The following is a 13,340-nucleotide window of genomic DNA, read 5'->3' on the forward strand; positions in this document are numbered from 1 at the left end:
GACCCCTTGGTTACGACACAACTGTTTCTTGATTTGTTGCGTACTACCTCCTCCAGAAACATGGAGAACAAAGGGCTTGCAGTAGAAGAGATTTGTTTCACAACATCGAAGGTAAAGAAATGCTCTTTCCTCTTAAGGAATGTATTTTACAGTCAGTGTTTGCTATACTTTTTTGCTTCGAATGGTAGTTCGTGTCGTATCCCTGAATATTGACGATTCGTCCTGGGACGTTGTAGAAGAGTGACGTGATGCTAGAGATGACGAGTGGACAGCGCACACGAAAGGAAATTAAGTTGTTGTTGACACTCGTCCATAGAGTTCGCGTGTGGCACTGACAGTGGAATCTTAGCTAGGAACTTCCCCCCCCCCCCTCCCCCCCCCCGCCCCTTCCCGTTGCTTCAAGCAATAGTGCCTTCATTTTGGCGAATGTACTCTTGTTTCCCGGCCACGGAAATTCAATGACAGGATTCATTTGATCTGACAGCGTCGGTCGTGGAAGTCAGTCAGTAAATAGATATCCCGTGACTACGCGTTGTGGTAAGGTGGTGGTGTCTTTCGTCTTGCGGCAGTGCCGTCTTCCATAGTGGTTAACGGGTACTGAAAGCGAGGGGAGGCGGCTATCGATTAGTCATGATGGCGCCAACATCTCTAACCTCACCCCAATGCCTCGTCCACCTTTTGCTGCGCTTCCGATTTCTACCTCTACCGGGACAGAAGCTCCCCCCCACTTCCCCCCCAACCCCCCCAATCTCCTGTCAAACGCTGGCTCTTTGAAGGTGAACAGCATGGTCATTAAGCACGAACGGATGTTGCCTTTAAATAAACTTTTCTGTCTCATTATTTAAAATGTGAATGCACAAGCGAAGATCAAACATCTCGCAAGCAGAAAGAGGGGAAACCTACGGAGAACTGTGAAACGCAATCTTCTCACAGAATAATGTCCTTGTTGTTATTTTCTAAATACGATTTCAGTTTGGAACAAGCAAAATGCTTCACGTAAAAATAAGAATATAAAAATCTTTAATGAATTTTACCGCGTGAAGTTTTGTTTTACTTCAATTCAAATAACATTTGCTTTAGAAAACACAGGTTTCCTTGATTTATGTTATGGAAACTCAAGTTTAGCGAATTGAACGGAAAACTGAGTTAGGACGAAGTGTTTATAAACTCCTGTGACACATACTGCCAATTGCTGTTACAAGGTTTCATAACCAGTCTCACTTATGGTGGTAACTGTAAATTGGTGCCGGCCGCGGTAGTCTCGCGGCTCTAGGCGCGCAGTCCGGAACCGCGCGACTGCTACGGTCGCAGGTTCGAATCCTGCCTCGGGCATGGATGTGTATGATGTCCTTAGGTTAGTTAGGTTTAAGTAGTTCTAAGTTCTAAGGGACTGATGACCACAGCTGTTAAGTCCCATAGTGCTCAGAGCCATTTGAACCATTTTTGTAAATTGGTGAAGCGGAACATTAACTAGGTATCACCACAATTTGATTTTGCACTGCCGCCTTGTACAGTTTAAACAGGTGAAATGTTAACTTCTTCCCACCCGAGACAGTTTTAACCCACTACTGCATTTAACACAAAACAATAACTTAAAGATTAAAGAGTCGTGAGTGTATGGGTCGTTGTTCAGAAACTAAGTGTCAGAGTTAATATTCAAACGTTTGTGGTTCAATCCTCTGTCGGCCCTAGAAATTTCAACGGGTATTAAAAGTTCTTTCACCTTTGACAGTGTTTATTAATGTGAAAAATGCCCGCTTTCACCGTGGTTCTAAGCCCACGTTGAACTGTATGTCCTCCTATAACCGACTGGATAAGGGCGTTATGAGGTCGGAGGAAGGCAGGGTCGCTATCTTTTGCAATGCTGACGTGCAGGAATAGATTCAGCGAGGTTCTGGAACGTTGCGATACTGATGTGGAACCATGATTACAGCAGTGCGTGGCGAGGTACACTAGGTTTATCGGTTGAGGATCGAAGGCGCCAACAGCCCAGATTCTCGATTAGAGCCGGCCGGGGTGGCCGAGCGGTTCTAGGCGCTTCAATCTGGAACCGCGCGACCGCTGCGGTCGCAGGTTCGAATCCTGTCTCGGGCATGGATGTGTGTGATGTCCTTAGGTTAGTTAGGTTTAATTAGTTGTAAGTTCTAGGCGACTGATGACCTCAGAAGTTAAGTGCTCAGAGCCATTTGAACCATTTTCTCGATTAAATTTAAATCTCGGGAGTTTGCTGGTGAGGGAGGTATGGTAAACTAATCTTGGAGCTGTTCGAACCACGCGCGTACACTGCGAGCTGCGTGTCGCGTTATATTATGCTGCTAGTAGATGCCATCTTGCTGACCAAAAACCAAACTGTGTGTAGGCGTGGACATGGTCCCCAAGGATAGACGCCTTCCAGAGTGTCGAGATGACCCAGGGAATGCCACGAAAACATTCCACAGACAATACTGCCCCCCGCCCCCCCCCCCCGGCCGTCTGTCTGATGGAGCATAAAACATTCTTCATCTGGAACTCAGTAGACGTCCAGTTGTGATACTGGTGTGCAAATTCCAACTTTCGTTGGAACTGAACAGCAGTCAGCAACTGAGCACGGATGCATGAACCTGGCATCTGCTGGAGAGCCTCACATGCAGCAACGTTCGCTGAATGGTCGTTGAGGGGACGCTGTTGGTAGCCTCTTGCTTCATCTGGACGATCGGTTGTTGCACGTCTATTCCCCCGTACACATCTCCGCAGTCATAGTTCACCCCTGGTATCTATGGCCCGTGGTGCACCATAGTTGCCTAGGGGCCACTCTTGGATAATGCCATTTAGTAATGCATGGTGTACTTCAACCACGGAAGCATGCCAACAGTTTACAAACAAAGCCATTCCAGAAATGGTTTCACCCTTGGCCCGAAAGCCAATGACCACACTCTTTTGACGTTGATAAATCGCTTTGTTTCCACTTTACGATAACGGCTGCAGTGTTTCCACATCTCCACAGACCCGACATGATCTATATACCCTCCACTGCTCGTGCTGCTACCTGCCATATGTGAGTGGTTATTGCACATTAACGTTGAATGTAAGTGGTGGCCACATTACTGTGACTGTACCATGTAGAAACAAAGAACAGAAATTGACACGCAGCGGACAATCTGCCAGAAACGATGCGTGCGTATTATGTCGGTGCTAAGAGGCTGGAGTAGCAGGTTACGCACAACACACCAGACACTCCCGTGAGGGCACGTCCATCACATAGGCAGTATTTCGAGTGGTCGTCGTCGGGTTCTCTCATATGGATCATGCTAGCTGCGGACTTCCCAGTTTAATGCAGCTGTTGTTGTAGTCGGACGAGAATGGTTTTGTGGTGGACTGAGAGACAATACGGAACGTTCTATACACATCCATTTTGCAGCTCTGCTATTACGTCTAGCTTCCCCAACATCTCTGTGTACCCGGTCGCCCTTACTGCCTTGTGAAAGACTTAAAAGTGATCAGCACGTTGAAGCAGTGATTTTAAACAGAGGGCACATTACGTCAGAAGACCGACAACGGCGTCCTCTTCTCAGTTTCTGCGCCTACCGTGAAGCTGAAGGTAGGACATTTGAAAGTGAACCCATCCTCAAACTGATTACATATCCAGACGCCACCATTGCCGGACGTGGGTTCCTCGTCAAAACTTCATCTATCATGCCTATACAACCCGTAAAAGTATTTCATTGGAGTTATCAAGCACCCTTTGTATGTTTTTAAAACACAATTATGTAGCCGGCCGGTGTGGCCGAGCGGTTCTAGGCGCTGCAGTCCGGAGCCGCGCTGCTGCTACGGTCGCAGGTTCGAATCCTACCTCGGGCATGGATGTGTGTGATGTCCTTAGGTTAGTTAGGTTTAAGTAGTTCTAAGTCTAGCGGACTAATGACCTCAGATGTTAAGTCCCATAGTGCTTAGAGCTATTTGAACGACAATTTTGTAGCACAGATAGTTCACAATGAAAACATTATTCCGGGAAGATGATGATGATGATGATGATGATGATGATGATGATGATGATGATGATGATGATGATGATCGTCGTCGATGAGATGATAATACAAACACCCAGTCTCCGGGTGGAGAAAATCCCCGACCCGGCCGGGAATCGAACCCGGGACCCCATGGTCCAGAGGCAGCAACGATAGCTACTTGACCACGAGCTGCGGACTTCGGTGAAGAGTAACGGACAAGATGTAAAACACCAATCGATGTATTAGTAAAGGAAACTATTGCAAAGGTGATAGTGTTTCCGTAGAAATGATAAACTTACTTGTCAAAATATTAGCCACCCTCTCTCCCTCTTCCCTCCTTAAAAGAGCAAACCGTTACATTGAAGCGGTGTAGAACTTGGTACTGGTGGTCATGTAACGCTCTGTGACAGAATGGTAGAAAGGATCTGTCGTATTTGAACGTGTCCATGACCTAACCATAAATAAATTTCCCCGATTTGGTGGTGTAACAAAGCATACTATGCACCGTGTCCACAAGGAATGGTGTAACACGACGTTACCACGGGATCCTGAAAAGATAACTCTCACGAATCGGAGACTAGTGTCACGCCTTGCGAATGACGTTCAGTTTCAAACTCGACAGGAACTGCCCATATTTGTGAACACAGATCCATCTCAACCAATTTCCGAGCGAAAATTTCGAGTGGAATTGGATTGAATGGTAAGTTGGAGTCTGCAACTTTGCCGAGGGCTACTGCTCAGAGCAGCACATAAAACTGCACGCTTTCACTGGGTCAAACAACACAGAAGCTGGATGGTAGCTGACTGGAAGTGTGTAGAGTATGTAGTGTAGTCTGGCGAATCGCGATTTGCCTTGTTTCAGATGATACTAGGCATTTCTGAAGGCTTTAGCTCATGCCAGATTTGGTTCTCTGACTTTACGAGGATGTTTTCTGTACCATGATTTGGGCCCATTCATCAAGGTACTTCTAAGATGGACCTGAATGTTTATTTCAACATTCTCGGTGATGGAATATTGTACTAATCTTCATCTTCAGGATGAGTGCACTTTGGTCAACCGTTTGCCAAGATGAAAACAGCCGTTTTCACAGAATTTCATGCATACATTCCTGGTTTGACGCACACTGTGGCACCCTGTTGCAGAACGATTGCCTCGCTAAATCTCCCAATCTTAATTGCATAGAAAATGTGTGGGACTATGTGGAGCAGCGAGTGAAACGTATCGTCAGTATCCACATATTTTGATAGATCTGCAAGGTACAATTGTCTATTAATAGCTTCAGCTGGATATGTAAATCTGAAGAAACTTAATGACACTCAGTATTGCCTGATTGAGATCTTTATCAAGACGAGAGGCGGTATTCCACGGTATGGGCGTCTTGTCTCTGGGGGGCGACAGACTTATTTTTGTCCAGTGTGCTCACTTAGGGGGGTGTCTATGAAGGCTTGGTGTGGGCGGTGGTTCTCTACCAACGTTGGATGTCGGTGCAGTAGAAGAAGACACTCATGGACGCAAGAAGCCCTTTATTACTGTTTTATTTACATTCGTCAGTCTTAGATGCCTGTACTGTTGATCCCTGGCGAGCGCGGCAAAGAACAGACACGGTGTCTGCCGGAGAACTGACCTCCAAGCGACGTCGTCCTTATCAGCGGTAGCGAATGCCTACCACCAATGCGTAAGAGAAAGTCTGGAGCCATCCGTTGAGCCTCGGCTGGCGTGAGGAGGATTCGACGCCAGCGTCGTAGTCACGTGCAGGCGGCAGAGTGCTGAGCTGCCCGAGCACTCTGTTGATCAGACTGCGGTCAGAGGACAGATCAGCGGCGACGGTGGTGGTAGCATCGTCAACAGTACATTGCTGACTGGCAAAGACTGGACGTCATATTGCTGCCCAGCTGTTCGACCATGACGATTTGGCCACGGGGGTTTAAATGCAGGTGTTCAGGACTGACTGTGATGGAAATCGTCGTGGAAGTTTCACCAACAGGGGCAAGTAACGTAGTCTGGGCTGTTGCTACACCATGGCGGGTGGAATCACAGACGAGTCTCAGCCCTGCTGGGTGCTTCGTCAGCCGTTCAGCGACTGCGGCCATTTGGGAATGCCCTGAATTCAGTCCTGGGCAGTGGCTCGTTCCATTACACTTACAAATCAGAAACAGGGTACCACAATAGGGGCAAATTTTTTGCAGAACGTTTTGTGTGAAGACAGCTATGCTGGACCTATTGTACTTCACCAGAAGCGAGACAAGGCATACACTTAGACCTGTCTGTCTGCTGTCAGTATTGTAAGAGATATTTACAAAAGTTATTGCAATCCGCATCGAAAAGTATTAAATTTTTAATGAGGCAAGGGAACAAACTGGATTTAATAATGAAAATAGTTCAGTGAACAATTTTAAAGTTATGAATGAAACTATGGAACAGATCAATGACTAAGAATTACCACTTTGCCCTGGATACAAATATTTTGTGAAAGCGTATAACTGAGTTTAATCAAATTGAGTTCTAGCAGTCTCTGAGAGCTTGGGAATTCATCTAACGTATTTCGCTGTACTGAAGAGTATGTAAGTCAATGCTGCAGATTCAATTAGTCTTCGTCAAGATAGTGATAAATTCATTAGGACAGCTGTAAACTCAGAATTGAGAGTAGCACAAGGAGGTTCCTTATCGCCATAACTATTGCCAGCAGTCCGAAAGGCACTTCTGGACCCATAAACTGAGAAAGTTATGATGGGACATATGAACTACCCTTCGTTTTATTAATGCTATAGTACTGTTTGCCTCCTATATCTCTAACGTCGATCGGTTGTAGAATTTTGGAACACGTATTATGTTCGAGTATAATGGCTTTTCTGGAGACTAGAAATCTACTCTGTAGGAATCAGCATGGGTTTCGAAAAAGATGGTCGTGTGAAACCCAGCTCGCGCTATTCGTCCACGAGACTAAGAGGGCCATAGACACGGGTTCCCAGGTAGATGGCGTGTTTCTTGACTTCCGCAAGGCGTTCGATACAGTTCCCCCACAGTCGTTTAATGAAAAAAGTAAGAGCATATGGTCTATCAGACCAATTGTGTGATTGGATTGAAGAGTTCCTAGATAACAGAACACAGCATGTCATTCTCAATGGAGAGAAGTCTTCCGAAGTAAGAGTGATTTCAGGTGTGCCGCTGGGGAGTGTCATAGGACCGTTGCTATTCACAATATACATAAATGACCTTGTGGATGACATCGGAAGTTCACTGTGGCTTTTTACAGATGATGCTGTGGTGTATCGAGAGGTTGTAACAATGGAAAATTGTACTGAAATGCAGGAGGATCTGCAGCGAATTGACGCATGGTGCAGGGAATGGCAATTGAATCTCAATGTAGACAAGTGTAATGTGCTGCGAATACATAGAAAGATAGATCCCTTATCATTCAGCTACAAAATAGCAGGTCAGCAACTGGAAGCAGTTAATTCCATAAATTATCTAGGAGTACGTATTAGGAGTGATTTAAAATGGAATGATAATATAAAGTTCATCGTTGGTAAAGCAGATGCCAGACTGAGATTCATTGGAAGAATCCTAAGGAAATGCAATCCGGAAACAAGGGGAGTAGGGTACAGTACGCTTGTTCGCCTACTGCTTGAATACTGCTCAGCAGTGTGGGATCTTTACCAGATAGGGTTGATAGAAGAGATAGAGAAGATCCAACGGAGAGCGGCGCGCTTCGTTACAGGATCATTTAGTAATCGCGAAAGCGTTACGGAGATGATAGATAAACTCCAGTGGAAGACTCTGCAGGAGAGACTCTCAGTAGCTCGGTACGGGCTTTTGTTAAAGTTTCGAGAACATACCTTCACCGAAGAGTCAAGCAGTATATTGCTCCCTCCTACGTATATCTCGCGAAGAGACCATGAGGATAAAATCAGAGAGATTAGAGCCCATACAGAAGCATACCGACAATCCTTCTTTCCACGAACAATAAGAGACTGGAATAGAAGGGAGAACCGATAGAGGTACTCAAGGTACCCTCCGCCTCACACCCTCAGGTGGCTTGCGGAGTATGGCTGTAGATGTAGAATAATGCTGTAGTACTGTTTGCCTCTAGTGCAAATGAACTTCAGCAAAACAATAGAAATATAATGTGCAACCAAATATCGAATGAACAGTTAACCTGATGCTTAGTAGTGGTTTTAGTAAACTGAACAGGGCTTTCAGGACCAAGATTCCGATGTCTGAAAATGTAGGTTTACAATGGATTTGTATTTCCAGTTCTGGATTATTTGCAGCGAGACATTAATTGTAATGTGATAATCAGCAAAAATTTGGGGAAACTTCAACGAGGAAGGGATTCCTGCGTCCTGAGAATTACTGGGAAAGATGAAAAGACTGGCAAATGGACCAATGGGCAGAGTGGAGTCGATGACGTCGTTATGACTATAATGGAAATGAAATAGATTTGTGAGACATGTAGTTAAGCGAATAGGTGAACAGGGAAGTTCTTTCCTGATAACAGGAGATAAAAGACTACTGAGACGACCACTTAATAGAGAATGGGTAGATGACACTACAAAACGTAATGGCGTAACAGTGATATGTATTACTGAAGATCGTATAGGATTTAGAAGGCTAAGAACGCATATATCCAGATGTGGATGTCAAACAGTGCTTCTGCGTCTACAATAGGTTGTGTGTGTGTGTGTGTGTGTGTGTGTGTGTGTGTGTGTGTGTGTGTGCGCGCGCGCGCGCGCGCGCACATTATAGTCATAACGACGTCATCGACTCCACTCTGCCCATTGGTCCATTTGTCAGTCTTTTCATCTTTCCCAGTAATTCTCAGGACGCAGGAATCCCTTGCTCGGTGAAGTTTCCCCAAATTTTTGCTGATTATCACATTACAATTAATGTCTCGCTGCAAATAAGCCAGAACTGGAAATACAAATCCATTGTAAACCTACATTTTCAGACATCGGAATCTTGGTCCTGAAAGCCCTCGCGTGCCGGCGAGGGAGGGAAGGTGGAGAGAGAGAGAGAGAGAGAGAGAGAGAGAGAGAGAGAGCACTGTTGTGAAATGAAAGAGGCGATGAATGGTTAAAACCAATTTAATCGACTACTACTAGTATGTTCGTGTCACTTGCCAGCGTGGTAAAAATCAGCCGCTACGCACAAGTGTGTCGGTGACGACAGTGAGTAATTCACTGTGCCAAATGTAGAGTTCTAAAATCTTGAGTATGCTAAAGACAGCGGACAAGCAAAAATAGCGGACAACGGCTGCGTCTGGAGACAGTGAAGTTAACAAATTCTCGTCTCGCTCATTCATCTTACTGTGATGGATCTGGTGTTACTGTGTTAACGTAATCTTTATTCTATTGACTGCTTTGTTTTCATGGAACGTTGCAAAGATTGCATGTGGAATTCATATTTCAAGTGCTCTCGCACAGCAGATAGCACGTATCTAAAAACCAAAAAGTTATTTGTGAATTAGAATACCTTTACTTGAACAAATAAATAGCATTCGCTGTATATAAGAAATAGGTAAACATGTTTTATTCTAAACTGTTAAACTAGTGAAAAAGTCAGTTACAGTAGGGAGGGAAAATAGTTTTGGATATTATTTGCCACTTATAAGAAAAACGAGACAAAAAAAGGATATAGTAAAATGTCTCCATACATTACGTTATAAATGTGGCTTGATGTGTTTATATGTAAATATTTTCTCAAGCAGGTGACTGTTGATTTTTTTGAATGTTTAGATAACATTTTTCGAATTCTTTCAGTTCTCTCCAGTGTAGAGGATTCCGCATGCCACTTCAGTTAAGGTCCTTCACCAGTTAAGGACCTTCACCATGAATTTTCCCTTTCTTATTGATAGACTCTGTTATTATTGCTAGTCTCTTCGTGCTTTCACAACATTCTAACACTCACTAAAAGTGCGGCACGATCCAGGAATGCTAGGCCAGATGCGCTGCAGTACTCACTTGCCACGAGTAGTCTACTGAGACAACAAAGTCGCTCGTGTAAAAATCGGCTTAAGACACTTGACTCGTAGGAGGGACTGGCTTCCATTCCCCACTAGGGCTTTCATGATTTACTTTTTGCGTGTTTCCCTAAGCCATTTGAGGCGAATCCGGCGACAATTCTTTAATCACAGCTGTAGTCTAAATCTTTCCACTTGTTTCCTTCGTATCTTACTTTGGTACCCTGATAAACACGTAACATCCCACCGAGCCGTTTATGCGTTTGCAGTCGTCTGTTAAGCAGTTTACGTGGTATTCTAGTAATCAGATATTACTTCTGCTTCTGTTGCTCTGACTTGTTTAGAACTTGTTCTTGTATGTCCTCTTCAATGGCTGCCTGTTGTTTCAGCATCCTTTTCGCTGACATCGTCGGGTTCACGGTGCTGGCCTCACAATGCACAGCCCAGGAGTTGGTACGGCTGCTGAACGAGCTGTTTGGCCGCTTCGATCAACTCGCTAACGTGAGTATTCCTTTAACCGGTGTCGCTCGCTTTGTCAGTTCCATACTATTGCCAGACGTTAATTTTATTGTGCGCTGGTCTCTTTAGGATTGGGGATTATCTCACACTAGTACTTCAATAAGAAAATATGAGATAGGTGAAATTAACTCAGACTTCAAGAAGATAAAAATTCGATTTCCGAAGAAGCCAGTACCGAGAGATTACCGAACCACCATCAGTGCAGAATACTGACACGAATTATTTACAGAAGAATGGAAGACTAGTAAACGCTGACACGGGGAAAGATCTGTTTGGGTTGTGGGCAAATGAAGGAACACGTGACTCAGTACTTGAACCTACGAACAATCTTAGAAGTTACGTTGAAGAAAGGCAACCCTACGTTTGCAATAGCAGTTTTAGATTTAGGGGAAGGTTGTGACAGTGTTTGACTGGAATCACTCTTTGAAATTTAGAAGTGGCAAGGACAAAATACAAGGAAAGAAACGATATTCCCAATCTGTATAGAAACCAGAATAGAGTTGGAAGACTTGAAGAACACGAAAAGGAAGCACTAATTGAGAAGGAATTGAGAGAGTTTTGTAGCATATATCTGATGTTCCTCAGTCCATACACTTAAGTATTATCCCCATACATCAGATATCAGCAATATGGAAAATGCTGGCCCTGAAAGCCCGCATGGGATGGATAATGTTATGAAAAGAGGACATAGGATGAAAAACAACTAAAGTAAAACAGGGGTAACGAAATGGTGTCAAATTAAGCCTGCAGATTGTTATAAGTTTGAATTATGAAATGAGACACTGGAAGTAGTAGATGAGCTTAAAAATGGATTTTTTGCTTCTGTTTTGAGAGTAAAAACGTGATCCGGGTAGAATGTATTCTTTTTAATACCTTATCGATTGGCCAGTTTCAGCCTTTGGTCATTTGCAAGCACGTATCTTAAGTTTCCAGTTTCAGTTATTTGCGCTGTGTAACGTCCAGTATTAGACGCGGCTTGTTCTGTGATACTGTTCCTGTGCGTTTTCCAGGACTTGGGCACTGTGTAATTTCACGATAGGATTAGTGGTTCATGCAGTTCGGCGAAACAGAACTGCCGTACATACGGCCATTCGCCGACCGCTTAGGCTACCAGACGTACAGACGCGTCCGCATGGTTGCCAAGCTACAGGCGTCATCTGCCGCAACCAGTTCAAGCGCCTGCAAGACAAACACCGACATGGGTTCACCTCACGTGTTAGTAAAAGTCAGAAATTTGCTCGGTATACTCACTTCAACCTCGCCAGCGAGTGATGCGACGTCATCTCCGAACTTGCCGTCTCCGTGTGTCCGTAGACTCGACTCCTGAGTCTGTGCTGCAGACCACTCGTCCCTGAGCCCGTTGTCGGGTTCAAGTGGACTGGACTCGCTCTGAAAGGAGAGCGAATACGCAAATTTGCAAGTATTCCGCGGACTCGCTGCATTCCTGCTAAACACACACAAACGTTTTGAAAGAAATTTCTGCCATTAAATTAAAATTATTATTTATTTATTTCACACGGTTATGATTTCGGCTTTATAGCCATTCTCAAGTGCAAGTTGAGATATCAAAAAATGTCCAGTCTGCCAGAATGACAGAATTTATATACCAAATTAACAGCTGATCGGTTAGCAGCGTATTTGGGACCCGTGAAAAGCCAAAGAAACTGGTACACCTGCCTAACTTCGTGTACGGCCCCCCGCGAGTACGCAGAAGTGCCGCAGCACGACGTGGCATGGACTTGACTAATGTCTGAAGTAGTGCTGGAAAGAACTGACACGGTGAATCCTGCAGGGCCGGCCGCGGTAGTCTAGCGGTTCTAGGCGCTCAGTCCGGAACCGCGCGACTGCTACGGTCGCAGGTTCGAATCCTGCCTCGGGCATGGATGTGTGTGATGTCCTTAGGTTAGTTAGGTTTAAGTAGTTCTAAGTCTAGCGGACTAATGACCTCAGATGTTAAGTCCCATAGGCTTAGAGCCATTTGAACCATTTTGAATCCTGCAGGGCTGTCCATAAATCCGTAAGAGTACGACATCTCTTCTGAACAGCACGTTGCAAGGCATCACAGAAGAGTTTTCCTGGAACCACACTGTAGCAATTCTGGACGTGTGTGGTGTCGCATTGTCCTGCAGGAATTGCCCAAGTCCGTCGGAATGTACAATGGGGATGAATGGATGGAGGTGATCAGACAGGATGCTTACGTACGCGTCTCCTGTCATAGTCGTATCTAGACATATCAGGGGTCCCACATTACTCAAACTGTGCACGACCCACACTGTTACAGAGCCTCCACTAGCTTGAATAGACCCCTGCTGACATGCAGGGCCCATGGATTCATGAGATTGTCTCCATACCCGTACAGGTCCATCTGCTCGATACAACCAGGCAACATGTTTCCAGTCATCAACAGTTTAATGTCGGTGATGATGGGCCCAGGTGAGACGTAAAGCTTTGTGTCGTGCAGTCATCAAGGATACACACCAGTGGGCCCTCGGCTCCTAATGCCTATATCGGCGATGTTTCGTTGAATGGTTCGCACGCTGACACTCGTTGATGTCCCAGCATTGAAATGTGCAGCAGTTCGCCGAAGAGTTGCATTACTGTCACGCTGAACGATTTTCTTCAGTCGTCGTTGGTTCTGTTTTTGGATGACCTTTTTCCGGCCACAGCGATTTCGGAGGTTTGAGGTTTCACCGGATTCCTGATATTCACGGTACACTCGTGAAATGGTCATACGGGAAAATCCCCACTTCACCGCTACCTCTGAGATGCTGTGTCCCATCGCTCGTGCGCTGACTATAATGCCACGCTCAAACTCACTTAAATCTTAGTAACCTGCCATTGTAGCAGCAGTAACCTCCGTATCTAAGAACTGCGC

The 13,340-nt window shown here is 45.1% G+C and overlaps 1 protein-coding gene across 3 annotated transcripts in view; it reads left to right on the top strand.

Annotated features, from left to right (window-relative positions):
* The window catches only part of LOC124787785 (Ca(2+)/calmodulin-responsive adenylate cyclase), a 355,797-nt gene that overhangs the window by 133,691 nt on the left and 208,766 nt on the right, over positions 1 to 13,340 (top strand). For all 3 annotated transcript variants that reach the window (XM_047254687.1, XM_047254686.1, XM_047254685.1), the window contains one exon: positions 10,336 to 10,447. In XM_047254687.1, the coding sequence (XP_047110643.1) occupies positions 10,336 to 10,447 (112 nt within the window). The remainder of the gene's footprint in view (positions 1 to 10,335; positions 10,448 to 13,340) is intronic.

The sequence above is a fragment of the Schistocerca piceifrons genome, chromosome 3, assembly GCF_021461385.2.
Source record: "Schistocerca piceifrons isolate TAMUIC-IGC-003096 chromosome 3, iqSchPice1.1, whole genome shotgun sequence".
NCBI classification, from domain to species: Eukaryota; Metazoa; Arthropoda; class Insecta; order Orthoptera; family Acrididae; genus Schistocerca; species Schistocerca piceifrons.